The 25,189-nt window shown below is 46.5% G+C and overlaps 15 protein-coding genes across 15 annotated transcripts; 7 read left to right on the top strand and 8 right to left on the bottom strand.

Moving 5' to 3' along the window:
• The first annotated feature begins 137 nt into the window (after positions 1-137).
• Positions 138-2,720, top strand: BBOV_IV002320 (SET domain containing protein). Its single transcript, XM_001609347.2, has 3 exons — positions 138-502; positions 537-1,095; positions 1,131-2,720. Exons 1-3 carry the CDS (start codon positions 202-204, stop codon positions 2,692-2,694), a joined length of 2,424 nt encoding a protein of 807 aa, XP_001609397.2. The 5' UTR covers positions 138-201; the 3' UTR covers positions 2,695-2,720.
• A 6-nt stretch (positions 2,721-2,726) lies between these two features.
• BBOV_IV002330 (protein disulfide-isomerase domain containing protein) lies at positions 2,727-4,256 on the bottom strand. The gene is made up of 2 exons (XM_001609348.1): positions 4,016-4,256; positions 2,727-3,980 (listed from the first exon to the last, which is right to left on the bottom strand). The coding sequence occupies exons 1-2, from the start codon at positions 4,180-4,182 to the stop codon at positions 2,756-2,758; spliced, it is 1,392 nt and encodes a 463-aa protein (XP_001609398.1). The 5' UTR covers positions 4,183-4,256; the 3' UTR covers positions 2,727-2,755.
• Positions 4,257-4,510: 254 nt separating this feature from the next.
• Positions 4,511-5,493, top strand: BBOV_IV002340 (2OG-Fe(II) oxygenase family protein). The gene is made up of 3 exons (XM_001609349.2): positions 4,511-4,973; positions 5,008-5,236; positions 5,292-5,493. Exons 1-3 carry the CDS (start codon positions 4,677-4,679, stop codon positions 5,489-5,491), a joined length of 726 nt encoding a protein of 241 aa, XP_001609399.1. The 5' UTR covers positions 4,511-4,676; the 3' UTR covers positions 5,492-5,493.
• On the bottom strand, positions 5,345-5,921 carry BBOV_IV002350 (U6 snRNA-associated LSM domain family protein). The gene is made up of 3 exons (XM_001609350.2): positions 5,865-5,921; positions 5,660-5,828; positions 5,345-5,569 (listed from the first exon to the last, which is right to left on the bottom strand). The coding sequence occupies exons 1-3, from the start codon at positions 5,893-5,895 to the stop codon at positions 5,485-5,487; spliced, it is 285 nt and encodes a 94-aa protein (XP_001609400.1). The 5' UTR covers positions 5,896-5,921; the 3' UTR covers positions 5,345-5,484.
• Positions 5,922-6,047: 126 nt separating this feature from the next.
• BBOV_IV002360 (AP2 domain family protein) lies at positions 6,048-7,960 on the bottom strand. The gene is made up of 4 exons (XM_001609351.2): positions 7,777-7,960; positions 7,587-7,740; positions 7,287-7,551; positions 6,048-6,885 (listed from the first exon to the last, which is right to left on the bottom strand). Exons 1-4 carry the CDS (start codon positions 7,866-7,868, stop codon positions 6,206-6,208), a joined length of 1,191 nt encoding a protein of 396 aa, XP_001609401.1. The 5' UTR covers positions 7,869-7,960; the 3' UTR covers positions 6,048-6,205.
• A 339-nt stretch (positions 7,961-8,299) lies between these two features.
• Positions 8,300-10,692, top strand: BBOV_IV002370 (tRNA synthetases class I family protein). The gene has a single exon (XM_001609352.2). It carries the CDS (start codon positions 8,333-8,335, stop codon positions 10,679-10,681), a length of 2,349 nt encoding a protein of 782 aa, XP_001609402.1. The 5' UTR covers positions 8,300-8,332; the 3' UTR covers positions 10,682-10,692.
• Positions 10,693-10,751: 59 nt separating this feature from the next.
• Positions 10,752-11,616, bottom strand: BBOV_IV002380 (uncharacterized protein). The gene is made up of 5 exons (XM_001609353.2): positions 11,469-11,616; positions 11,264-11,432; positions 11,070-11,230; positions 10,816-11,006; positions 10,752-10,781 (listed from the first exon to the last, which is right to left on the bottom strand). The coding sequence occupies exons 1-5, from the start codon at positions 11,524-11,526 to the stop codon at positions 10,761-10,763; spliced, it is 600 nt and encodes a 199-aa protein (XP_001609403.1). The 5' UTR covers positions 11,527-11,616; the 3' UTR covers positions 10,752-10,760.
• Positions 11,617-11,791: 175 nt separating this feature from the next.
• BBOV_IV002390 (ubiquitin family domain containing protein) lies at positions 11,792-13,527 on the top strand. Its single transcript, XM_001609354.2, has one exon. The coding sequence runs from the start codon at positions 11,980-11,982 to the stop codon at positions 13,501-13,503; it is 1,524 nt and encodes a 507-aa protein (XP_001609404.1). The 5' UTR covers positions 11,792-11,979; the 3' UTR covers positions 13,504-13,527.
• Positions 13,528-13,679: 152 nt separating this feature from the next.
• On the top strand, positions 13,680-14,779 carry BBOV_IV002400 (Methyltransferase domain family protein). Its single transcript, XM_051767350.1, has 7 exons — positions 13,680-13,740; positions 13,776-13,878; positions 13,913-13,983; positions 14,019-14,187; positions 14,229-14,451; positions 14,488-14,559; positions 14,595-14,779. Exons 1-7 carry the CDS (start codon positions 13,708-13,710, stop codon positions 14,773-14,775), a joined length of 852 nt encoding a protein of 283 aa, XP_051623058.1. The 5' UTR covers positions 13,680-13,707; the 3' UTR covers positions 14,776-14,779.
• Positions 14,780-14,822: 43 nt separating this feature from the next.
• Positions 14,823-15,496, bottom strand: BBOV_IV002410 (mitochondrial import inner membrane translocase subunit Tim17 family protein). Its single transcript, XM_001609356.1, has 3 exons — positions 15,304-15,496; positions 15,003-15,269; positions 14,823-14,968 (listed from the first exon to the last, which is right to left on the bottom strand). Exons 1-3 carry the CDS (start codon positions 15,479-15,481, stop codon positions 14,883-14,885), a joined length of 531 nt encoding a protein of 176 aa, XP_001609406.1. The 5' UTR covers positions 15,482-15,496; the 3' UTR covers positions 14,823-14,882.
• A 164-nt stretch (positions 15,497-15,660) lies between these two features.
• Positions 15,661-17,682, top strand: BBOV_IV002420 (Endoplasmic Reticulum Oxidoreductin 1 (ERO1) family protein). Its single transcript, XM_001609357.2, has one exon. It carries the CDS (start codon positions 16,121-16,123, stop codon positions 17,621-17,623), a length of 1,503 nt encoding a protein of 500 aa, XP_001609407.2. The 5' UTR covers positions 15,661-16,120; the 3' UTR covers positions 17,624-17,682.
• An 87-nt stretch (positions 17,683-17,769) lies between these two features.
• On the bottom strand, positions 17,770-21,055 carry BBOV_IV002430 (Beige/BEACH domain containing protein). The gene is made up of 2 exons (XM_051767713.1): positions 20,859-21,055; positions 17,770-20,822 (listed from the first exon to the last, which is right to left on the bottom strand). The coding sequence occupies exons 1-2, from the start codon at positions 21,028-21,030 to the stop codon at positions 17,830-17,832; spliced, it is 3,165 nt and encodes a 1,054-aa protein (XP_051623059.1). The 5' UTR covers positions 21,031-21,055; the 3' UTR covers positions 17,770-17,829.
• Positions 21,056-21,174: 119 nt separating this feature from the next.
• BBOV_IV002440 (putative cytochrome oxidase biogenesis protein 1-1 (OXA1)) lies at positions 21,175-22,471 on the top strand. The gene has a single exon (XM_001609359.2). The coding sequence runs from the start codon at positions 21,195-21,197 to the stop codon at positions 22,419-22,421; it is 1,227 nt and encodes a 408-aa protein (XP_001609409.1). The 5' UTR covers positions 21,175-21,194; the 3' UTR covers positions 22,422-22,471.
• Positions 22,443-23,354, bottom strand: BBOV_IV002450 (putative Prohibitin-4 mitochondrial). Its single transcript, XM_001609360.2, has one exon. The coding sequence runs from the start codon at positions 23,302-23,304 to the stop codon at positions 22,483-22,485; it is 822 nt and encodes a 273-aa protein (XP_001609410.1). The 5' UTR covers positions 23,305-23,354; the 3' UTR covers positions 22,443-22,482.
• Positions 23,349-25,132, bottom strand: BBOV_IV002460 (prohibitin BT1 folate/biopterin transporter family protein). The gene is made up of 8 exons (XM_001609361.2): positions 25,087-25,132; positions 24,882-25,049; positions 24,771-24,848; positions 24,512-24,735; positions 24,315-24,476; positions 24,107-24,280; positions 23,471-24,071; positions 23,349-23,436 (listed from the first exon to the last, which is right to left on the bottom strand). Coding segments are annotated over exons 1-8 (1,440 nt in total). The 5' UTR covers positions 25,088-25,132; the 3' UTR covers positions 23,349-23,404.
• Between the last annotated feature and the right edge of the window lie 57 nt (positions 25,133-25,189).

Below are 25,189 nucleotides of genomic sequence, written 5' to 3' on the forward strand. Positions count from 1 at the left end.
TCATGATGCTAATGCCCATTTGTATATTCTAACGTTGTTACATTCCATCCCTGACCCCAGGGCTATTCGGTTTATTTTATCTATTATGTATCATATCCTTCTCTAATTGCTATATAGTCCTTATGTACTTTATTAAGGACAACAATGCCACTAAATTGCCATTGTGCAGTTAATATATATTTTCAATCCTAATGTAGTTATATGGTGTGTACCCTTGTGGATAAGATGTTGTTTAAGGGCCTTGCTAGGTATGCTACTATTTGCAGTGACTCTGAGAGTTCTTCTGAGGAAAGTTCGTTAATAGAAGGCACTGTTTCTGCTGATTCGCGACCGTCTTCTTCCGATGTGTTTCACGATACTGACAACCTTGATGTCTGTGTTGATGCGATACCTTTAGACAGTGTCTACTACAACACGATTATAAAGATTAATCGGAACGACACTAGTAATTTGGATGACTTTGAGCGTGATATTCGCAAGCGGGATCCCACTCTGCATTTTGGTAAGGTTTTATTATTATGTTTACATCCATACAGCGAAAAGCGCTCAGGGTTTATCAGGCATATTGCGTAATGGCTTATCTGAAACTCCTAGACCGCAGCAGTTGATATGGTTAATTGCTCGTTTTGAGGCAATATGTCAGCGTCTTCATGAGTCTGGTAATAGCATCTGCAGTATCGTATCCGGTAACGCTAGCATGACTGTTAAACAGTTATTGCAACTATTTGAGAAGGAGCGTAAGAAGATATTCGGTTCTGTTGACTTCTTTCCCATTGGTGAGCCTTATTTAGGTATTCCTCCATTCAGTCACTTTTTCAAGCGTGAGGAGCTGTTCTACTTTGGCCTTTGTTCTATGCCTTATGACGAAGTATCAATCCACTCTATTGAGGGTACCATTGATGCTGTTCAATCTCTTATATTGGATGATTCCCAGTGTTTACGTTATGATTTGGGTACTCGTTTTGTATTATATTCTCATTTTGAGAATTGTGGTAATGACACCGTTCAATACACAGACTGTAGCGAGGCCTTATTTCATTCTTGGATAAATGAAACTCCTATAAGGATTGTTCGTGCTTTCAATGCTATTTCTCGGTACGTTAACTTGTTTATATAGTTATGGCATTTAGGTACGCTCCTCTTTGGGGTTACCGTTACGACGGTCTTTATCGCATTATCGGTATGTATTCTGACAACAACAAGCAGGGTTACCGTGTTTGGGCATATATATTTAGTGTCTGTAACCCTGAGCTTGAGCCTCCTGTGTTTGTGCCATCAGAGGAGCACTTTGAATTGGGTAGCATTACTGACCAGGAGTTGAAATCATATTTATCAATGCAGTTTGAGTTGCATATGAAGTCTCAGCGTATATTACGTCGTCGTTTACCTGAAGATTTAAGGCGCGTTGATGTATATTTATCTGGCCAGCATTTATTTACTATAGCTGTACCTCACTTATTACGTCACAATTCTAGGACGGTTGGCAGTTCGAGGTTACCTTTGGTCGTCAACTTTGCGATAATCTACCGTTACATAAAGCGTTTATGTGAAAAGACTGGTTTAGCTAAAGATTGGTTATCTGGTCCCGTTGCTGAGTACGAGCGTGGTCGTCGTGAGGTTTCTGATGTTTGGTGGTCCCGTGGTGGATTCTTGCCTATGAAGTTGATGATGCAATATCAGGAGCCTCGTCGTTTACTACGTGTGGATATGGGTGACGGTACATATCACAAGCGTGTTGTATCGCACAGTGTCCGTTACCAAAAATCTTTGGCTATAAATCGTGAGATGGCCAAGACTATTGCACGTCCATTTTTTCCGCAGTCTGATACCGATAGCATATGGACATATCTGGATCTTGCGGAACCCATGCCATCTTCTTGGAACCCCTACGAAGATATTAGTGCGGGTTCGGAGATACATCCAATTCCTGTGATAAACAATGTAGACGATGAGTTACCTCCCATGGTGTTCACTTATATCCGTAGCAATATTTACTTTTCACGTCTTCCGCAGTTAAACTTTGACCCTGTATGTGCTGGTTGTGTGCCTGACGGTGTTAAGAAAGGTGCTTGTCAGCCTGTGGCCATTAACGGTTTTTGCATGGGTCTCATGGACTCCAACGGCCGGGTATACTGCCAGGGTATAAACAAGAGCTACTTATCTACTATTCAATCTCGTGCTGCATGCTCAGATAATTGTCCATGTTCTGACAGTTGTACAAATCGTCTTGCTGAGGGTGTTCAGTTACCTGTGAAGTTATTGAAGACCAGTAACATGGGCTGGGCTCTTCACTGCATGGTGCCTATATCTGCTGGCACTTACATTATGCAGTACATTGGTGAGATCATTTGTCGTCGTGAGATGATGGCTCGTGAGCACCAGTACGACAAGCTTGGTAAGTTTAACTACTGCATGGAGGCGGTTGAGATGGAGACTCTGTATGATGACTGGCAGATGCCCTGCATTGACTCTATGTTGGTTGGCAATATTGCTCGTTTTTTAAATCATTCATGTGACCCTAATGTGGAGGTTATAACTGTATGGCGTGGTGACGATTTCCCGTGCATTGCTGTCTATGCTATTCGTGACATTCCGGCTGGTGAGGCTCTGACCTACTGTTACGGTTCTCAGTACAAGAGTATCCCATGCCTCTGTGGCACTGACAAGTGCAAGGGCGTCATCGGCAACATATAACAACGTAATGTAGTGTTAACATAGCTCACTATAGATGGTCACCACATTTAAATGAGAGTTTTTAGAATTCTTCATGGCGCTGGTCGGCGACATGCTTTTCTACGAAGGATGTGAGATCCTCGAGTGTGCGTTTGCCCTCGTAGGACATGACATCAGTGCCACCTGGTTTGATGAGTAGGACGGTTGGGTAAGCGGTCCATTGGATGAATTCAAGTTCAGATTCGTTGGCGTCACCGTTGAGTAGTGCTACGCTGACGCGTCCGTCAGATCCCATGGTTTCACCGAATGATGTAAATACTGGCATGAACTTCTTGCAATGTTCACAGAATGGTGAGTGGATCATGAGCAATATTGGTTTAGATGCGTTTTGTACGTAGCTGGTGAGTGTTTTACCAACAAGTGTGACTACGGGGCCGTCGTTGCTAGTGGGTTCGGCTTCACTCTTAATGCTGCGTGGTACTTTACCAGCCTCTACATCGGAGTAGAAGCGTATCACTGCCTCAACGTCGTCGTAGGGGTAGACCTCTGGGAGAAGGATGTACCTGCCGGCATTGGTCTGGTGTGCTACGGCGGGGAAGGATTCTATGGCAAATGCCTCTTTGGCAGCAGTGAATTTCTCGACATCGAGCCACGCGAATAGTACGCTAGCGCGCAATTTACGTGCGACGGAGATGAAGGTACTACGGTATTTATCGTAGTCAGCCTGGGTGGCGCAGAACCACGATATGGCCTTGCCAGAGTTGAAGTAACGCACATAGTTGGCGTGACCAATCTCAGCAAAGAGGGGCAGGCTCTCCTGTCTTACGAATTCAACCAACTCTTCAACTGTTGAGCCGGTGAACTCGAAACGGTCGTTGCCTCTGTGCATCACGTAGATTTCCTTCTTACCCTGGTGTACAAAATAGAAGGTAGCATCACTACGGTGGATATCAGCCAAATTTTCATACTCCTGCATAAGCTCCTCGCTGCTATCGTGGCCGGAGGCGACGAAGATGATATCTGCTTCATGAATGATATCGTCAGCGCTTACCACCCTGACTACAGCTGGCAGTAGGATATCCTTGCACCATGATACGATTCCGTCGGCTTGGCGTGTACCATCGTATTCACGAGGGTTACCTTTACGGAAGAACTTGATGGTTGGGTATCCTTCAATACCGAACTCTTGTGCAACAGTGGGAGCGCCGTCACAGTTCAATTCGGCCAAAATGATTTCGCTACCTTCTTCCGATAGTTGTTTGGCGGCCTTCTCATATTCCGGTGCCAATGACTGGCAGTGCATACACCTGTGCAACTGTGTTGATGCGAGAGCCACGCTTACCATGGAGCATAGAACTTAACCAAGACAGCATCATTATCAGAAATGAACTTGTGGATGGTATGTTCGGTCAATTCAACGACTGCCGAGGGCCCATTTTCACTTGTAGCGCTGGCGAAGCCCAGGCTAATCAATGAGCACACTAGCGCCAAAGCGCTGCGGAAATCCATTATATATTGATGATGAGTGTGTCTTTAGGTTATGTTTAGTATTCCTTCGACACAAGGCTTGCTTATGTTCGAATATGTACAAATATGACTGAATTACAGCCCTTATCGGGGACGTTGAAGTACACACTATGGGGATGAAACGTGAACCCAGTGGTTAAAGCAGCTCGATGAAGCGTGAAATATCCTCGCGGACAGTTGATTCTATATGAGGTGTGTCTACTTTTGGCGGGTGCGACATTTTGCGCCGGTGTCTTGCGCGTCTTCTGCGACAACATCGCTATACTCGGCACATTAACCTCTTAAAACCATTGATCCAAGCAATTAAGACCCTTATCTAGCACGTCACTTGTAGATTCCATTGTAATATAACTATATATCCACTTTGTACGCCCAATGGCTACCATTGACTCTACACACTTACACTTCTGGCATTACTTCCTACGTTTCCCGTCTTAGTTGACATTTACTGTCGCTCACGGGTCAGATAGTGTCTAATGGAAGGCAATAGTGGTTGTTTAGTGGAGGATTACGACGGCCTTGAGCACGTAGTTACAATATCTGATGACGGTTGTGGTTATGAGATTCGTTGCCATAAAGAGAGTGAATTGATATTGGAATCACCTGATGAAGGGGTTCAGCGTCGTTGTCCAAAGTTATACATATCTATTGATCCGCACGTATCTCTTATTCTCAACTTATTGGAGCCCAGTTGGGTTCGTCATCTTATAGATCTTGGTAACACCCGTTGGATTAGTAGCAAGACTTCCACTGGTCGTTTATCATCTCATCCAGTAGGTATTTGTTTATAACTGTTATTACGTACAGGATTCCTACACTACTCAGGTTAGCGCCACTCGTCGTAGTCAGAGCGCTGTGTTCCAGCATGGCGAGACTGAGATTATCGCTCGTATAGAGCACCGCGTATCGCTTATAGCTGGTGTTAGTGTAGATCACTTGGAGCGTCTGGTTATGGTCAAGTACTCACCCGGCGACTACTTCAAGGAGCATCATGACGGTGCATTCCGCACTCATACGGTACTGCTGTACCTGAATGGTGAGTAATATCTATTATCTGACAATTTAAAATATCTGTGAATATGTTTATTCAGATGTTGATGGCGGGGAGACAGTGTTCCCCGAGTTAAAAATCGCAGTGCGTCCTGTTGGTAACAGCGCTCTCTATTGGAAGAACACTACGGAAGATGGCGTTGCAGACTTTCGTATGGTTCACGCTGGCGTGTGCCCCAAGTCGGGGACTAAGTATGCTGTCAACTGCTTCTTCAACGTGGAGCCTGTACGGACTCAGTAGATGACTGGTTTGATAGGTTCTGCTTCAAGTCCTTCAAGGGTCTTGTCGACTTCCATATCAACTTCTCCCACCAGTGCTCTGTAATTTATAATATAACAGTGTCCACAACTTGTATATACACTTTATATAGTGGTATCTACTACAGAAGGCAGTATTTATGCAACTTACATATTATCTCCTCTGATGAGGTATATCCCTAGCGGCAGGTCCTCGAATGGTACTCCTTTCCGGAATACTCGCTCAACACAGTTGTAGAGTACTAGGTTGGTAACTTGATCGAATCCCTTCAGGTCGCCGATGAACACTCTGCCGTCGACTGTAACCACGCACACCTGGCCTAGGGAATATGATTATTGGTTGATCTAGGGCTTACATTCAATGAACTGCTCAAGTGACGGGGCCATTGTAGTTGCAGGCGTTCACATTTCAGGGATATCGATTGGCGGCGTTACTCTGGTATCTCGTACACACCCGCCCCGTCATCCACTATTTTTGCTTATAGTGCACATCTATATAGATTCTATATACCTACTACGTTATCTAAAGGATATAATGATTTACAACGTGTGTCAGTCCACTTTTGGACATTTCAACGGCAGCTTCTTCTCGTTGTGGGCAGTACAATGATTTTTGCTCTGCCAGGGGTCAAGAAAAAGTCTTACGGATTCAATCACACGTATGTGATATGTTAAACATATGCCAACAAAGCAATCTTTACTTGTTTTCATTATCGTTTTTAAATCCCAGATCTTGGAGTCTACCATCGACTATTGCGCGCTGGGTACGTCTGTCTATTATATGTTCATAGCCTTCTACTGGTTCTCGGAGTGCTTCCAGTAGTCCTTCGTGGTAGCTTTTGTCGAGTAGCAGAATTTTATCAACAAGATCGTTGACGATGCGTTCTTCAACTTCTACATCAAATTCGTTGAATGTGTTCCTTATGTAGTCTAGTCGCCATCTGCGTGCTTCTTGGAAGCCTCCTACGATTCCGAATAGGTTTTCGTGGAAGCACTTTTGCATACGGCATCCGTTGATTGACAGATCCACTACCCATCTTCTACGGCTGGTTTCAAATCGTATGCATCCCGTATGGCGTGACCCTCGTTTTACTCTTTCATTACAATTTCCTTTTCTTCCATCGATTACAAGTTGGCATGATCTTTGGTATTCATTATGCATGACCATGCGTGGGTCCCATTGCCATGTCCAGGAAAACAACTGCTTGTAATCTGCAGCAAAAATTAACTCATCTGGCACACTTAAAGGGTGTGCTTTGAATGTAGATACTACTTTTTGTAGCTGCGATAGTCTTTCAGTGAGTTCTGTACTCTTGGATCCTGTTATTTCCACAAGCCATTGTCGTAGAACGTGGGATATATCATTTTGAAGTTGGTCTGCGACGGTATGAACTCCTATAATGCAAAATGCAGGCTGATGCGATTCTATGCATCTTATTAGCAGAAACTGGAAGCAGCAGCTGCGATGAGAAAATCGGCGCAGCATGAACAACAGGGCTACAGATGGGAAAACGTGCAACTCACAAGGGTTTGTACATTCAATTACTTCTGGAATCCACTATTTCAATAAGTGCACACCCTTTTGTGGAATCTTCTATTGATGAAAAAATGCGGATACTTATTTTCACCACTGGTAGTGGAAACTCCAGGTTACTGATCGAATCGGTTGATAAGGCTCATTGGGTGACCGGAACTCAGGTTCCATATGCTTTGGTACGGATCTAATGTGGATAGTAGTTGGAAATTGCTTTATTGGGCGAATTCACAAAACTGCTTACCTGATGGAATGAGGCCGGTGCCTATCATGGTAGCCACTACTAGCATCCTTTGATTGTTAGGCATGAGTAACATATTGGCTTCAAATTCTTCTCCTATTACTTCTCTGGATGTATACTTGGGAAACATGTAAGGTAGCACTGGGCTATCTTTGGATCGTTTGACCCAGAAGCAGTATGGTCTAATGGCCACTATTGCGCAACGATAGGGCTCAGTCTCGCTATCATCTTGAACCAGCACTGGTAGCACCCGCATATGTAGGCATTTCTGGTATGTCATTAAATCTAATCCTTGTGTACTACCTGTTTAGTCAGGAGGTTATCGCAAATTAGGTGGGCGCACCGCGGCTCGTCGGATGTACTTTCTTGTATTGATATTCCGCAAAATCCAATACTGGACTCCTCTCCGAATAGTGTATTGTATGCACGGATGTAACGCAAAGTTTGTTCGCAGTCCCTGGAAAATGCTTTGGACTATCTAGAGCAAGCTCACCAGTTATCTGGGATTCCAACCAAGCTTATGCCCAGCACAAGCTGGAAGTCGTAAGGCTCGTTATAGAAGCTGTACATCCCTTGCATTGTCATTGTGCACGTATCTCGGTTTAATTCAGTGCTGTATCCCAAGACATCGTGCTGGAAGACAGCTTGACACGCACTGGACGCAGTGTTGCGCCACAGCACGCTTTCAATGCAGCTATATTCCACTGCGTAAAAGTACTCTTGAGTTATGTGCTGTGGATCCACTAGGTATTTGAACGTTGAATACCGGTGTCAAGTGTATTCTTGTGGATCACAGTTACATTTACACTTGCTTTGGGTGATTGGCAGTTACACATCACTTTGGAAATGGCCACAGAAGACTTCAATGTAGTTTGTTTAATGTTTGAGCTTGAAAAAATGTATATAGTAACTCTGTCAGAGTATGTGCTGTGGCACTGACTCAACGCTTGTAGTCAGTATAAATTCCTATAGACATGTTATTTTAGCAAATATTTAAGGGTGTATCATTACCTTTAGGCTATGGCCGATGTAGCGTTTTGTTTTTTACAATGCGCTCGGCGCTCTCCGCGGGACATGTTGGCGTTACAGATTCTCTGGGATTCCTACTGCTACTTTTGACACTAGTATTATATCTGTCTGTAGTGTGCAGCTGGAAACTTCGGCCGCCTGGGTTGAGATCTGAGGAAATACGTCACCGTAGATTATTCTCCGCTGAAGCTGTGATTCCCACTACTCAGACAAGACGCCATCGTAGAAATGATGAAGTCGTGGATCGTGAAGCCCGATGGCAGAGTTTTTGGGAGTCTAATGATATTTTCAATGCTGACTTTTGTCGTGGTAACCTAGAATCCACTGGGTTTGGGATGCCCGAATGTCCCAAGTTCTATGGATTATGTATGATTCCTTATCCATCTGGTGAGGGATTACATGTAGGTCACTTACTGGGCTACACAGCGCTGGATGTTGTATGTCGGTACAAGCGTATGCAGGGATACCAAGTTTTATGTCCCATAGGATGGGACTCCTTCGGTTTACCTGCTGAGCGTTATGCTGAGAGTGTGGGTCGTGACGTTAAGCAGGTTACTTTGGAGAATATTGCTAGATTCAAGCACCAGCTTAAGCGCATGGGTTTTGCATTTGACTGGTCACGTGAGCTGGCTACCAGTGATCCGGGTTACTACAAGTGGACCCAATGGATGTTCCAGGAGTTTTATCGCAGCGGTATAGCTTACCGTGCCAACCAACTTGTCAACTGGTGCCCTGATTTAGGTACAGTTCTTGCTAACGAGGAGGTGCGCAACGGCCTTTCGGCCAGGGGCGGGTTCCCGGTATATCGCAAAAACGCTCAACAGTGGCTTCTCAGGATATCGCAATACGCGCAGCGTCTTTTAGACGGTCTGGATGCCCTAGACTGGCCCCAGTCCATAATAGACGCCCAGAAGAAGTGGATTGGCATAGAGAAAGGCTATAAGGTAGCACTCAGGGTAGCAGGTAAACCTGGCACCATGGACCCACTTTATCTGTTTGTTACTGATCTAGATCTCCTGACACAGGCTACCCACGTGGAGATACCCGCGGAGACTGACGACATTATGCAGTATGTGTTACCAGAGAACGTGTCGCGTGTTGATGAACTCCTGAGGGAGACTTCCACGATGTCGAACCTAGAGCGCTACGACAGGAAACTTTGTGTGGAGACAGGTACCTATATACTAGTCCCTGGCACTGGAACTCGTTTACCGTTGTGCATCACCAACACGCCTATGTTATTTTCACATCCCATCAACTGCCGGATAGCCCTTGGCCAGACTGTGGATGGGTCCACGGGTAATGACAACCTGAAAGTCACTCCTAGAAATCCACCTAATGACCCGGACGCCTGTGTTACGGCCAATATACCTGATGAAGATCCCAGCATCGAGCCCTTTATCAACGTAAAGATGAAGGACTGGGTATTCAGCAGGTCGCGTTATTGGGGTGAGCCAATACCGCTTGTAGAACGTGATGGATCCTTCGAGTGTATACCGGACCTACCACTGGAAACAAGTAGTCATCATAAAGAGACGATGCCTCAGTGGGCAGGCTCTTCATGGCATTACTTGCGATTTTGCGACGCCAGGAACCAAGAGGCACCATTCGATAGACGCAAGGCTGAACGATGGATGCCAGTGGATTTATACATTGGCGGCACTGAGCACGCGGTATCACATTTGCTGTATGCAAGATTCTGGAACAAGTTACTATTTGACCTAGGGCTATCGCCTGTGGAGGAACCCTTTAGGAAGATTGTGCTGCACGGCATCATACGGAGTCCTTCGTTTAGCATTGGCAGCACGCCTGTGGATGCGGACAAGGTGACCAAGCACAAGGGGCGCTATGTACTGAAACACGACCTCGATACTGAGGTCAGTGTAAAACTCGAGAAAATGTCGAAATCCAGGAACAATATAGTATCACCTGATGACATAATAGCTAAATTCGGTGCTGACGCCCTGCGTATGCATTTACTTTTCCTAGGGCCTATTCACAAGGACAAGGTCTGGTCTGATAGTGGCCTTATAGGCGTTGCCCGCTTATTAGATCGCATTACTGCGTTCTTTAGAACAGCGCGCGTTGTGGATGCAGCGCCAAAGAGCGACGTGGTAATAGATCAGTATGTGGCCCGGATAACACGGGCCATAGAAGAATACAGTTTCAATGTGGCCATTGCGGATTTCTTCAAGCTATTCGATTACATATATGACATTTCCAATGGACGTGCTATTGACCGTGGAGTTGGGGGCACGTACATCAAGCTTTTAGCGCCTTTCGCGCCACATATTGCTGAGGACCTTTGGCATATTCTATATCCCGACAGAACGGGGTCAGTGGCGTATGAGCCTTTTCCCAAGGCATAGCTAAATCACATATAATCACCACTAAATTGTTACTATTATATAACAGTTCCCTATGAGACATGTTCGGGGGATCGCTACCCTACTTCAGTTCAGACAGTTCCTGTATGCATATGTACGCTAGAAGTGAGACATACTTCCTGTAGACGTTCTATATACGCGCTTTCGTCGTAGGGAGACTTGGACAGCAACTCAATCTGCTTCTTTATAGCGGCCTTTATTAGACGAATCAGCTCTTCCCGTGGTTTTTGTATTAGATTGTTATAGCACGGCTTGCCCTCGATGGGCCTTAGATCGTGGGCAATACCTTTAAAATCACGGAACACGCCTGTAATATGCATTAGCTACCAGTGGAGTTATGAACACCACATCCACCCTGGCTGTAACTCACCTGGGAATGCCGAGAGCTGGTAGCACTTGGTATAACCGTTGCTATCCACATTTTCGTGGTCTTCGAATTCAGGTACGGGGTAACACTTTAGCATGTGTTTTTCAAGCTGCTCTCGGTAATTGTAATTTGCCGGTGGCCAATCCGGTAGTACGTACCACCATCTATGAAATATTACTATACCATTAAGGAACTACCTTGATAGCAATTTACCAACGAGTACGTCCATTTCAGTCCTTACTTTGCTATACTGGCCAATTTGTATTTCATTGTCTTCGCGACAATAATCATCTCTTTGCGATTGAGTTAGATCTTGGGAAGTTTCATCAATTTCGCTATCGGCGGCCGTGTTCCGTGTCAGAACTTCTGATAATTCTGGATAACTCATAGTTATGGACATACCTTCGTAATCGTCAGATTCGGAATCCGAACTGACGACATGATTATTGTAACGGGACATTGTTCCTGACTATAGTCCAGATATTAACCAAAACGATCGCATGAATATATCCTTGATACACATGTGTAACCTGTTTGGTGAAATCAGATAGGATTCCAAACCAGAAGAGCTATTAAAACTTTATACATCTATCTACACTATATAATGTATATCTATTTAGCACTTGAATGCTTGTAAATTATTTTAAAGGTAGTCAATGATTCATGAGTTCCCCATGATCAGTATATAGTCCACGTTGGTATATATAACCTGTATAAACATGACTGCTAGAGAATCTATCTGGTTGTAATATTGTTTAATGTGCTCCAGTATGTAGTAGTAGTACTAGTTACAACATAGACACCATAGTGTTGCATATCGGTGTGTATAATACTCAGGCGTTTTCTCGTGACAGGCTGTATATACCACTCTTTCCATCGCGTAGAGATAAATCTGGATAGCTATTAATCCACGATGCCTGAAGTCCTTGATATAACATTTCGGCTTATTACTGGCCAGGACATCAAACTTCAGGTTCGCGATGATGGGAAGATATCCGAGGTTAAAGGGTTAATAGCAGGTCATTGTGACATATCGCCACGGGACATGAAGTTGATTTTCAAGGGTCAGCTTCTGGTTGACGACCGTACAATAGGTTCATATGATGTTGCCAATGGGTCAACAATTCACATAATAGGCAATTCTCCAGGTCCATCTAATAATACCCAAACTAATCAAGCTAACACTTCTATGCCATCGATGTTATTTGGTACGGCTATGAATGCCTTCATGAGGGAGTTCATGGGTACTCCTGAAGGGCCTGCATCAGGTTCAAATGGCCCATTTACTGGTGTATTTCCTGAGGGCACGTTTGGCAATGCACCCGGTCAGGCTACTGGTGGCTCCACTTTTGGTGATTTCATCAATGCTTCGGGTGGCCCTGAAGTGCTACTAAGGCAGGGACTCCAGTTTGCCCAGCAAATGACGGCTGGCAACCCAGATTTAGGTCAGGCGGCCTCTAGGTTATTCTCAGGTATGATGGGCGGCATGATGAATCCAGGTCACGCGCAAAATACGGGCCCTAACAACTCATCAGCTACGTCCTCTGAACCTACGCGCGATTCCACTCGGACCAAAGCACCATCCAAGATGAACCAGCAGGACATAGAGACTATAGTACTTGCCAAAGACTGCCTGGATGTATGCTGCGATGCCATATCTGGTCTTGATAGCGACGAGGGCATAGGCGGTTCACAGGCAAGCAAAGAGCTCCGCTCTCAGTGTGAGGATGGCATTAAACTATTGTGTAGGAACAATGACATATACCTGGACGACCCAAAGTCATTTAAGGAGCTGTTGCCGTGGAACCTGCTGCATACACTGGAAATGGACCTCGGGGTTAAGGAGTACCACAATGTGAACCAGCAGGACATGACCGACTTCATGCAGCGGTACCGAGATGCACAAACCAGGGTCCACGACCTCCTGCGTGAATTGGAAACCATTTCCGAACCATCGGAGCCAGTAGACATGGACAAGGTATCCAGGATAACGTCTATATGCGCGTTGCAGACGGCCATCCACGGCCAGATGGCACTGATCACTACTATACTTGGGAACAAAATTAGTCACGCCAAGGATAGCTCCTTGGATACTTCATCTAGACCCGGCTTCACTAAGGCCAAGCCTCACGAGAGGGCTTCTGGGCCCACTGTATCATCCAATGTGCGCCAGGGACTCAACACAGCTTCGATATTGCCTAGCACCACGCAATCAAGTTCGTTGCTGGCCAGTTTGGGTATAGTGAACCCACCTCAAGCACCGACGATATCGATTCCCGCGTACTCCAGCGACGATATACTCGTGGATTCCACGTGGTTGCGCAAGCAACTGACTCAGTACCGCAACAGCACTGGATTCAAATCGCGCATGAACGATTTGGTTCGCGATACCAAGAAACTGAGCAACATCTATTGCACTGGTATCTTGCCAAAATAAAGCCTTAAGGAATTAGTGTGGTATTCATTGCTCCCAACTAAGCTCTAGATAACATATGTGTTCCATCACTCTAGACGTGCTATTAACCTTGATGTCACTATTTGGGTTACACATAATCTCCACTACGGTAGACATGTACACATTGCTGTGACTAGCCATAAAATGTTACAATCTCACTTTTAAACTGGACCATATATATTCACAATGTCGGTTAGGGATATTTTCACCTTCGGGAGGGTATGGCTCTATAGTTTGTTACAGCACATTTGCAGGTATGCACATCGCTCGCAGCACTGAATGGCGCCTTTATATATGTTCAATATCGCAAACTGGTTGTATGTCGTCCTGAATATAAACAGGAAGGCTTGCCGGAAGGTTAGCTGCGTGGTATAGTAACTAACTTCCTCAGAGAAGCACAGGATCGCAATATTTGACAACATCGCACCTACATACGACCTTACATATGGCAATACTCACAGGGTGGGTCTTTCTATCCAGGATTCCATATTCTCCAGAAACTTGGCATAACAGCTGCCAAGGCCAATATACTGAAACGGGCAAAAGGGCACGTTTTGGATTTAGCGGCAGGTACTTTAGAGAACTACAAATTATATAGTAACATAACAAGTCTCACTGCACTGGACAAGAGCGTGATGATGTGTCTTGAAATGAAACGTAAAATAGGTATGTCATTTATAGTACTACAGAATGTGACTATCTCACAGAATCTGAGAAACCGGACTTCCCGGTGACCATTGTATGTGCTGACGCATCAGCGATACCATTTGAGAACGAGAGCTTCAGCACAGTGGTTACCACCCATGGTCTGTGTTCAGTGGAGCACCCGGGGAAGTGCCTGGATGAGGTAGCCAGGGTACTGAAACCCAGTGGGCGGTACATTGGCATTGAGAGGGGAAGGGTATATTACAGGCCACTAAGGGCCCTGCTGTAAGTTTTTTGGAAAACGATTTAGTGAAATAGCAGGAACTGGCTCAAGCTATATCCTAACCCGGGAATGCCATGGAAATATGGTTACTTCGAGGATCGCGACCCTATGTAAGTTTGGGGGTCTTCAAGATATACGTTCGCAGTGGACTCGTCCAAAACTGCAAGGGTCTTACCATGCTCGATTCGGCAGTGTTTGGGTATGGGATGAACTACTCCATCCTGGCGCGGCGGTTCGACAGTGACAAGAAATCTGAATTTTCCAACGAGCCCAGGATACGCCCGGAGGCTCGCGTAATATACAGCTACGTGCCACGGGAAAGCTGATTGAACATAACTTGCCCTAGGGGTTCATTATTTATACACTAATGCTTACTACATTAAAGATGGGATGCAATTGCCCCGTTTTAAAAAATCTAGCTGTACATCCCAGCTTAGTGATGTGTCTGCTGGTACTTTTCAATTAGTCCTGAAAATGCCGCAAAACCGATACAGCCACCGGCACTGGCCAGGGGACCACCTGGGATACATGATGCCGGGTTACATACACCTACCCTTTAGGGCCAAGAGAGCGCCGGAGGTACATCCCGCGTAAAGTGCGTTTCGAATGTCAGACTGGGCCCTGCGCTTCTGGAAAATACACTCGAACAGTGAATACACGAAGCCCAACTTCGCAAATCCGCGGGCAGACGTCTTTACTGACGGCCATAACAACTGTAGCTGGTTGCACATCTGTTTGCGGAATCCGATTTTTTCAGTTGGTACGGCATGTGCGATGTCGTTTGCCTGGATGGTAAAGAAGAAAGTACCGAAAAGGGCGCCTAAACAGTTATACTAGATAGCTAGGTAGAGTACCTATGAAGGCGCTGCTGACGCCAATGACGGAAGCGCGGACGATACAATTTTCCGATACTCGCTGCTGCAACAGCAGCGCATCGCGTACTGCGCGCTCCTCGGTAGACAGCGGTCCTCCAGATGGCCGGTAGTTAACATAGCTGTCAGACAGGAACACTCGTGAATAATCGTCCGCCATCGAACGACGGTTTCCAGTGATCACCACGACATGTCACCGTTGGCCGTGGCGGGAGTGTGTGGTTCCGGGAACCCACACAGGTCTGGGCTCCTCGCACATCTATTATTACACCCCGTGGAATCGATGTGTACGGGGTTTACTTATTAGGAACGTATGCGAGTCGCAGGTGCCAACAGTACACCTGTGTACTCAAGCTGCACATTTCGCGCGGCTGTAATATATCGCATAGAGACATTTTACGACACGTAGCTATTTAGTAACTCAATAGTACCCAGGAAACCACTGTATACATATTGGCGTGGTCCTAGTTCCATTGTGGCCAAGAAGTGTTATACAGTCAATTTGCCTACTGGATAAACAAGGATAGGAATAAGGCCCTAGGGGCGTTCTAATCTGTATTTAACACCCAGATCTACTTTGGGGTCACGTATACCTTGGTATATAACCGGGAAACCACCTGTGTTGCGGTGGTACTTTGTGGATCGCAAAACTCACAAGTGGACGCAACACCTAAATTTCTCTAGCCCGCGAAACCCCAATGGATAGAGCCGCTGCTAACATTGGGACTAAGCACGTGGACAGATTTATGACATAGGGAGACGAGTAACTAATAACAGCGGCACACACGTCAACCTAAAGATGAAAGCGCTTTTAGCGGTACTGCTTGGAGTGATATGGGCGTCTTTACCGCCGTTTACGGTCTCCATAGGCCCTATGGACGGTGTTAAAACTGATGCCATTACGCGCATTGTGGTCCCTGCCCATGCTGAGGGTATTATGGGTGTTAATGTATCACCACTGAAGCACACTGCCCGATTTGTCGGTATTCACGATGACGACAAGTTCAGCATTGAGCACTTGCTATCGGATGCCGAGCTAGTTCACAGCAAGCTGGCGCCTTTAATGCGATCGTTGTACTTTCGCATTCTTAAGGTTAACCTTGATACTCCATGTCCCTTGAGGGAGAGGAACGACATTTGCTCCAATGGCATGGACGACGACGGCCTCTTGGATAATGCCAAAAATGGCGACTTTGAGTGTATACCAAAGTGCTACGTTGGCCGATGCCAGCCTCAGGAAGTCAGCCCGGAACCCACTCTCGATGGTCTTGAGCACTTTGTGCTCAGGTACGTGGATGATGACAAGTTAGCTGAGATGGACCCCAAAGATTTGTACGTCGACAATCCTTGGTACAAGGATTTCCTCGGGATCTACTCGCATAACAGGGACAAGGCGGTATACGTCGACCTGATGCACAACCCACCTTCGTATACAGGCTATCGGGGTGGAGAGGACTGGAATTCAATATACGACTTGCAATCCGACTGTGGAGACGAGGTGCCTTGCGACCAAACTGAGCATTTATTTAGGCTCATTTCAGGGATGCAATCATCGGTAGCTGCATGGTCGGCGTGGAACTACAAGTGCGTGAACTCCGTGGCGGCGTACCAGCTGAAAAGCGAGTTGCCAAAGTACGAAAGCAACCCGCAATTTTATTTTAAGATGCTTGGTAACCACCCAGAAAGAATTGAGAACATGTACTACACGTTCCAGGCTATGCTCAAGACTGTATGCAGGCTATCTCCATTTCTGAAAGGTTTTGCCAAGAATTTAGGGCAGCATCCCGAATGGGCACACTTGCAGAGAAGTATATTTGATTTTCTGTCAGTGGACTACGAGTTCTGCCGTGATGTGGAGCCAGCCTATGAGCAACGGTCATCGGAGCACTGCGACGCCACGGATGGCTGCACTGCTTCTCCGCAGCTGCGCCATCCGGCGTTGCTCAAAAAATTCAATAGTATCGCAGATATCGTAGACTGTGTTGGATGTGAGAAGTGCAGGTTACATGGGAAGTTGAAACTGACTGCCCTTCAAATTGCAGTTCGTGCATTCGGTCAGACGGAACGCTTAGTGCTGGAGCGCAATGAAATCGCAGCCTTGCTCCATGCACTGGATTACTTTGCTGAATCCATTATATTTGTGCAGCGGTTTGAAGAGCTGAAGAAGCGTCAGCTCATCCTCTACCCGCTGCGCATCATGCTGGCAATATTCGTTATCCTCGTAGTTGCGTACAGGCATGTGATTGCCCAGGCCCTTTGTTTACGCTGGCCTGATGACGATCAGGACAGCACTGAAGAATGAGACGATACACGACCGCATGATATATTTCACATTAGCTGTTAATGTAATAGAACCAGGTTATATATGACCGATACTAAGTGATAACTATTGTCACATACTTGGTACTCCCATATGGACATAGTTTCCCAATACTAAGTGATAACTATTGCCATATGGACATAGCCCAGGAATATTCACTCTATATCGCTATACAATAGTCTATATCATTACGTAGTACTATCTTTAAGGCACACAGTGTATATATCTCCACTGGTGTTGGCCACCAGCATGCGATGCGAGCCGTTGAAATAGTTTACCGCTAATATTGACGGGTAGCTCATGTCATGGAATGCAGTCTGTGCCAGTACTGACCTCGTATTGATATCGTAGAACTGTAGAGTTGATACACCATCTTGGGTACCACTCAACCCTATGCAGTCATTAGGGTCACAAAGGCCACCCAGCACGTCAAAGTTCGGTATCGACAGCTCTCGCTTGAAGCCGCTGCACGAACTTAACGAGTTGAGCATGCGCACATCCCAGAATATAACTGGATGGTCCCCGGAGGACACCATTTGGATGTACCTATTGCTGATAGAGCATGAGATGACTTGGCAACTACGTGATTGATGTCCTATTTCATGATTCCAAACAGGGCTATGTGGTGATCTGGGATCCCATAGCGTTAGGCTGCCGCCAACGGTGGCGGTGAGCAGCAACCCGCTGGATGAGAACACGGATGCCAAGGGGCCGTTGTGGTCGTCGAATATACCTATCATCCTAATATCGGAGTTTGTCACTTGGAACTGCTTAACGGTTTCGTCGAAACCGCCGCTGGTTATTACATCGTCGCTGAATGCGACGCAGCTGATACCATCCTCGTGCAGCTGCTGTCGGTAGAAGAATGTACCCTGGTCCTCTGAGTGGAAGTACAGCGCATCACCTCGTGCGGCCATATTGGCGTCGTAACCGCGGCTAGCTGATATTACGGAATCCACGTTGCACAGTGTCATGTAGCCGCTACCGGAGCATATGCACAGATTTTGCTTGACCCAAGTGCTGCACGTAAGTGGGCTACGGTCTATAGATGCCGATATCGTGGGTACACTCTGGTCAATACTATGGAACATGACACTCCCAGTTTGCGTGAGTGCGTATACAATATCGCTAGTGGCGAAACCAGCTCCCGTTATTGTATCACTGAGCTTCGGTACCCTACGCATCCTGAGCGTGCCATCCACAACCATGCTTCGGAGGTGTCCTTCACAACTTCCCTGGGTGATGGTACGTCCTATACGTGGTTCATCACCGGTTTCAGGGTCGCTAACACCGAATATATCGCGGTTATGGCTCACGTAGATGAACCACGGAGCGTTGGGGACGGGATTATCCGTAGCCTGCCACTGCGGATGCCGGAGTCGTTGTGGATGTGGATTCTCAAATAGTATTATGGGCGCCTGCCCGAATTCACGGACGTGTACCGATATTGCCTTGGGTTCCATTGTTCTAACTAGGTTTTGGGTAGCGGGTGTCATTGACAGCTTGCCTACACGTACGGAGGATAGATATGATAGTGGATGGAAGGTGTTGTCACTCTTGATTGACTCCAACCCAGCTTGTTTGTAGCCAAAGACCAGATCTATCCATTCGTGCAAGTGCTTGGACACATGCTCGCTTTCTAGAGCGCTGCGCATTACATTGACGAATTGCGATGAGGAGTTACCAGCCCAGCGTGGTAGCTCAACGTCGCACAATCGGCCGTCTTGAGTGGTCACGTTAAGCTGGTTGCGCAGAAACGACCCATCACTGCTGTAGAATTCGGGTATCAGCTCAAAAAACGTGGAATGGCCGTGTACTACGTTATGGTAAGTTTCCGCAATGCTCTTGAAGGTACGTGCTGCAGCATCGAACTTACCACTATATAGCCGTAGCTGGCACTCGGGCTGCAGCCTTATAAGGAAGAATACAACAAGTGCAGGTGTGGAGTAGTGTGAGCAGTATAAATAGAAGCCGCTATTCCACATACGCAGCAAACACATGTCGCATTTATCGTCATCACAGGTACACTTGGCGTCACTAGATTCCGTGACGTCGGAATTCGACTTCGTCGCAAAGTGTAACGTGTTCATGCGGCTCTTGAGGTGTACTAATCTATCGTGGTTAAGGGCTCCTATGGGTTTCGAGAGATCCCTGAAGTTACGGGCATCCTTTAAGTCTAACGTGGCGCTGTCATAGTTGGTCAGGACCCATGGGTATATTGGATAGTGGGACATATCGTAGCGCGATCTCCCTGAGATGCAGTTCAGGAAGTCGATATACTGGAAATTGGGCAAGACGCCGCGGCGCCACAGTTGCGTCATGTCGTTCCTGAACGCTCGTGATTCCAGGGCATAGAACGCCCGTGGCACCATGTTCCGCAGCGTGGAGGTAAACTTCTCGCGATCATCTTCCAGCTTGAACTCCACGTATATGCAGCTGTATAGTTTCCGGGAGTTTTGAATACGCTTCTCGATGCTTTCTTCTGGTAACGATATGATCTCTAGGGCTGTTGCAGACTCTATCTTTGACGGGATACCGCTATCACGCTTGAATATATGTAGTATCCTGTCGATAGGGATGCGTTTACACGATTTCCGGGAGAAGTTAGGGCTGGGCTCGAAGTAGAACGCACGGTCAGTGAGTGCGGCGTAGCCGCCGTACCTGACCATACGCTTCAACCGCCAGCAGTACACTGAATCGGGGTGTATACTGGATGATGCACAACCCAGTATAGGTTTCTCACGGGGTTGAAGCAACGACTGGCTGAACCCGCCAGCCTTGCTCGACTTGAACATGTCTATATCAACATTTAGCTTGTAGCTACCCCAAAGGCGCATATATTCACTTAACTGCTCCTCGTGCATGGTGGCAGTGGTATACGCAAATATGAACACGAAACCCAATGGGTCTGAGCCATGGGACATATTGTCCACGGTACTACTGGACGGGACTCCCTTTGCGATATGTACGTCATAGGCCGATAGAAACCGCGTTTTACCATTGTATATAGTAGTGGGTATGGATGTAACTCTTGTGCAGGATACATATATCCCCTTGGAGACGTCAACACTGTCAGTTATCGAGGTGATATTTTGGAAATGCAGCTTGAGAATGGGTGAATCGAATGCGTCGGGCTCGAAGATCAATGACTTTGTGCCTATACGGATTCTTCCTTTCCGAACTGCATGTATCCATGACGTATACCTAGGATGCTTACCCTTATTACGGCAGCCATGTGCGCTCTTTAGGGACTCGACGAACTGTGACCACGTGGTAGCGTTAGATTCCAGTGGAAATGGTGACACAACGCTACAGGCGGCGTCAGACACATACTCTTCACTTTCCTCTAGAAGCACGAGGTCGAAGCTTCTGACGGCCGAAAGCATCATTGAGTCCGAGGGCTTAACGTACTAAGCAACGCCAGAAGAGCGTGCTGTGAACATCAACTCACAATACACACATTTGGTTCTTTTATAGAATATCTATGTGATCCATATAGTATTTTGGGGCTATGCGATGTGTACCTGGAAGGTACGCCTCTCACACACATAACATGTATATTACCGAACTTCAACGCACATTAGGCCACTTCACGGTCAAATCGCATTCTGCAGTGCTATTGAGCGCTTGTAACCTAACTAGGCACTGCGGAATATTGGATGGTTTTGGGTTACTTCATGGGCGGCACAGATACATATCGTCGGGGTCTAGCACTTTGAATCCAGGATCATTCTGGACTAGCAATAGGAGCAAGCAATCTTCTTTGGATGCCCAGAGTAGTACCACTGTAGATACATCCCAACGCAATGGAGCCTCGAGTGATAACGAGAGTGCTCCATTGCCTTGTTCCACGGCAAGTACCGTGGAATTAACTCCATTGGGTGAATCAGATGGACACATAAGTGACCCGGTACAAGAAGCTTTATTCGAGCTTGTGGAATCCCATAATGGCAACCGAAAGGGTATTATACAGCGGATGCTGCCAGTGGAGTTTATGCGGGATGTACTTACAAACATTCACGAGTCCACTGGGTTATCGTGGGCGACAACAATCACGCTATTGACGTTGACCATGAAGGTTGCATTCATACCACTATGGGCAATGGGTGAGCGTGCAAGGCGCAATAACGCCCACCTGGTACCTATCGCAACGGAGTTACAGGAACGACTAGCTGAGGCTAGGAAGGAAGGTAACGTGAAGAAATCGATGGAAATACAGCGAATCATGTACAAGCAGATGCTTAGAAAGAGTTTTTTGAAAAGTGCGGGTTTGCAGATCCTAGCTGCTGGAACCCAGGGGCTTACTTTTGCCTGGGTATACGGTGGCCTTAAAATGTTTGCCATCGAGCCTCGGATATGCCCTGATTTTGTAATGGAGAGCCCGCTATGGCTCAAGAGTCTGGCTCTACCAGACCCGTATTACATATTCCCCGCTACGCTGTATGCACTCATGATGTCGATATACGAAATGAACCGTGTTACCGCGGAGCGAATGCGCAAATCATCGGGTAAGGAGAGCAATGCCATGCGGGAGCAGGAGGAGCGCCAGGTGAAGATGAAGTACTTCACCCGTGCGGCTCTGGGCATGTTTGCATTATTTAGCTGCAGCATGACCTCCAGTACATTCTTCTACTTGATCCCATCGTTTATGTTTCAGACCATACTGCGGTACCTAACTCAGGGCGGTCCTGCAGCCAAAGCGCTGCGGTTACCCATTCCCGTCATACCGCCGAGTACCAAGTCAGATACCAAACGTATGCAAAAGGTGAAGGGATTTTAGTAGTACACTCCAGGGTGAAGTGACCCTAGCATAGACAATAGTAACATTTGATAGATGCCAATTACATGTTTGAGGCGTTAAGTAAGATATTTGTGGTATTTGGCACGTAGGCGATGTTTTTGGAGGATGCCAGTGTTTCCGCAATTTCCTTAGCGGCCTCCAGCTTCCGTATCTCTAACATACCAGTGCCGTGTTCCTGAATGGCCCGCGATATAAGGTTGGCAGCCTCAGCTTCACCCTCAGCCTTTACAATGGCGGCGATTTTCTCCTGCTCACTTTTCTGTACAATGAACTTCACGCGCTCGGACTCCTGTTGAGCTACTTGCTTCTGCTCAATGGCCTTGCTGAAATCTTTACCGTAACTCAGGTGAGTTATGGCAACGTCATCCAATTTGATATCGAACTGCTTGGCACGAGCTGTAATGGCCATGCGGATATCGGAGGACACCTGATCCCTTTGTGTCAGCAGAGACTCAGCGTTGTACCTGGCTACAACTGCCTTTAGAACCTCGTTGCTAATGGATGGAAGCACACGTTCGTCATAGTCCGGACCCAGTTTCTGGTGTATACGGGGCAAGTTCTCGGTAATTGGCCTGTATAGAAGCCTCAGACTGATGGATACCATCTGTAGATCCCTGGTACCCGTGGTTGTATTGATAACCTTAGGCTTAGTCCTGATATCGTAGATGTGTGGCATCTGGAACCACGGGAGATAGAAATGGCTACCTTCACCCAGTGTCTTCTCGCTTACACCGCCGGCAAACCGATTAAACATGACTACGCGCTGGCCGCCGTCAACATCAACAAGACAGGTACTTGGTACCAGCGCGACAGATCCCGCAAGAACCGATAGCTTGCCCAGCCTTCTAACTAACTTCTCCATTTTATATAAAATAACGATAAAATTAATGGCTATTGCTAGGTCTATCGGCCAACCCTATTGGTGTGGCCAAACTTTGGACCAGTGTGTGGTTGACCGTATGTTACATATCCTTCATCTGGTCGCCAACATCACCTGATTAATTTTTAGGATCCCAGAATGTACTTACCATCTTGAAGGCACGGTATAGTGTCGGCATCGTCGTCCTCCACCTTCCTAGGGATACGATCCGGTAGTAGGTAGACAAAGAATATAGGTATGATATGTGCCACGGCGCAGAATATAATGAGTTGAACCAACCCGTCGAAGTGGTTAGTACCAATACCAAAGGCATAGGTCAGCAGCGACGAGATGTAAGTGCTAACATCCAATCCGAGGAACTGCGCGGTCCACAGGAATGAGTACATACTAGACTCGATACCTGGCGGGCATAACCTGGTTGCCATGATGAATATAGGCAGCGAGTTGATCTCTCCAACTAGCTGCAGAAGTGAGCTATCGGTAATGACAAATGCGGTGTCAGGAATCCCTAGGGCAAGGTTCCATCGCTTGACCAGGACCAAACTGAGCATACAGCACAGCGACACGAACAAAGTAGTCCACACGTATAGCTTCCTGATACTACATTCTCTAAATATATAGGCATAGACATAGACACCGATAAGGCTGGCAAAAGCTTGAATGGCAGCAAATCTACCAAACAACTCGGGGTCGAAGTGCAACTCCTCAGTCATAAAGTAGAATAGTGCCGTTCCAGCCGAAGGTACCAACTGCGGTAGTGTATTAGATTACGAAAAAAACCCACCATACTAATGAATAGGAATATGCTTGGCCTCTTGATCTCTGGTTTTCCGATAAAGTTTAATAGCTTGTTCCACTGCTCTTTGACAGATAGCTGAGGTGAGAGTTCGTCCTCCTTAATGAAAAATGCGCTGATGAGGACCACCAGAGGTATAACCGAGCACATCAGGAATAGTTGCTGCCAACGATGTATGTCACGTAGTTACCCCTACCTTTTTATGCATGATCATAATCAATACACTGGAGAGATATGACATCCCGGCAAAGGTAAGTTTCCTGAAAGCACAGAAAGTGGATATCGTCTTGGTAACCTGGTCATTATTTTGACGACGACCAGATTCAATGATCAGTGCCTCCCCGATAACACTACAGAGCTGAGAGACTAGGTTATCCAGTTTATACAACTTACTGCCATGCCAAGGGAAGACACTGCGAGGAGTACTGTAGTCCACAGCAGTGACGTGTGGGCGCAGAGTCCAAGGATAAAGTTAGAAGCTAGGCACAGCAAGCTACCGATAATCAGATAACTGCGACGCCTGCTGCCGAATATTGGCACGCCATCGCTGAGAAATGCAAAGAGGATCTTAATGTTCATGGGAATGCGAACTAAACCCAGGATAAATATGAGCATGGCTGAATGTTATGGAAGGGATTGCCACTGTTCATACCTGGCCCAAGTTGGAAGTCATCCTTGTAGAGATATAGCACTGGCAATGACGTGAACACCTCAACACCATGGAGCATAGCTGGGAATATTGAGCGTACTAGACGTTACATACCAATGATACAAGAAATAACTTCGTTTAAAGTCCTCCTCTGCGGAGGTACACGCAATAATCCCTCATCATGTTCGGATTGTACGCGCGGAGAACCCTCGGGAGTCCTCTTGACGATCTTCGGGTTCACGAACAGCACACTGTCGGTGTCGTCCGCCAAATTACCAATCACTGCACATCGTGTGTATTACCGGATCGCTAGACTTACTGTTGACAAATTACACTGTTTGAGCTCCATTAAGGAATGATAATATGAATTAACGCAAAATATGCGGAGAAAGGACTAGTGCATTCAGTTGCATTATCACTGG

Source organism: Babesia bovis (genome assembly GCF_000165395.2).
Source record: "Babesia bovis T2Bo chromosome 4 map unlocalized Chr4_2, whole genome shotgun sequence".
Lineage (NCBI taxonomy): Eukaryota > Apicomplexa > Aconoidasida > Piroplasmida > Babesiidae > Babesia > Babesia bovis.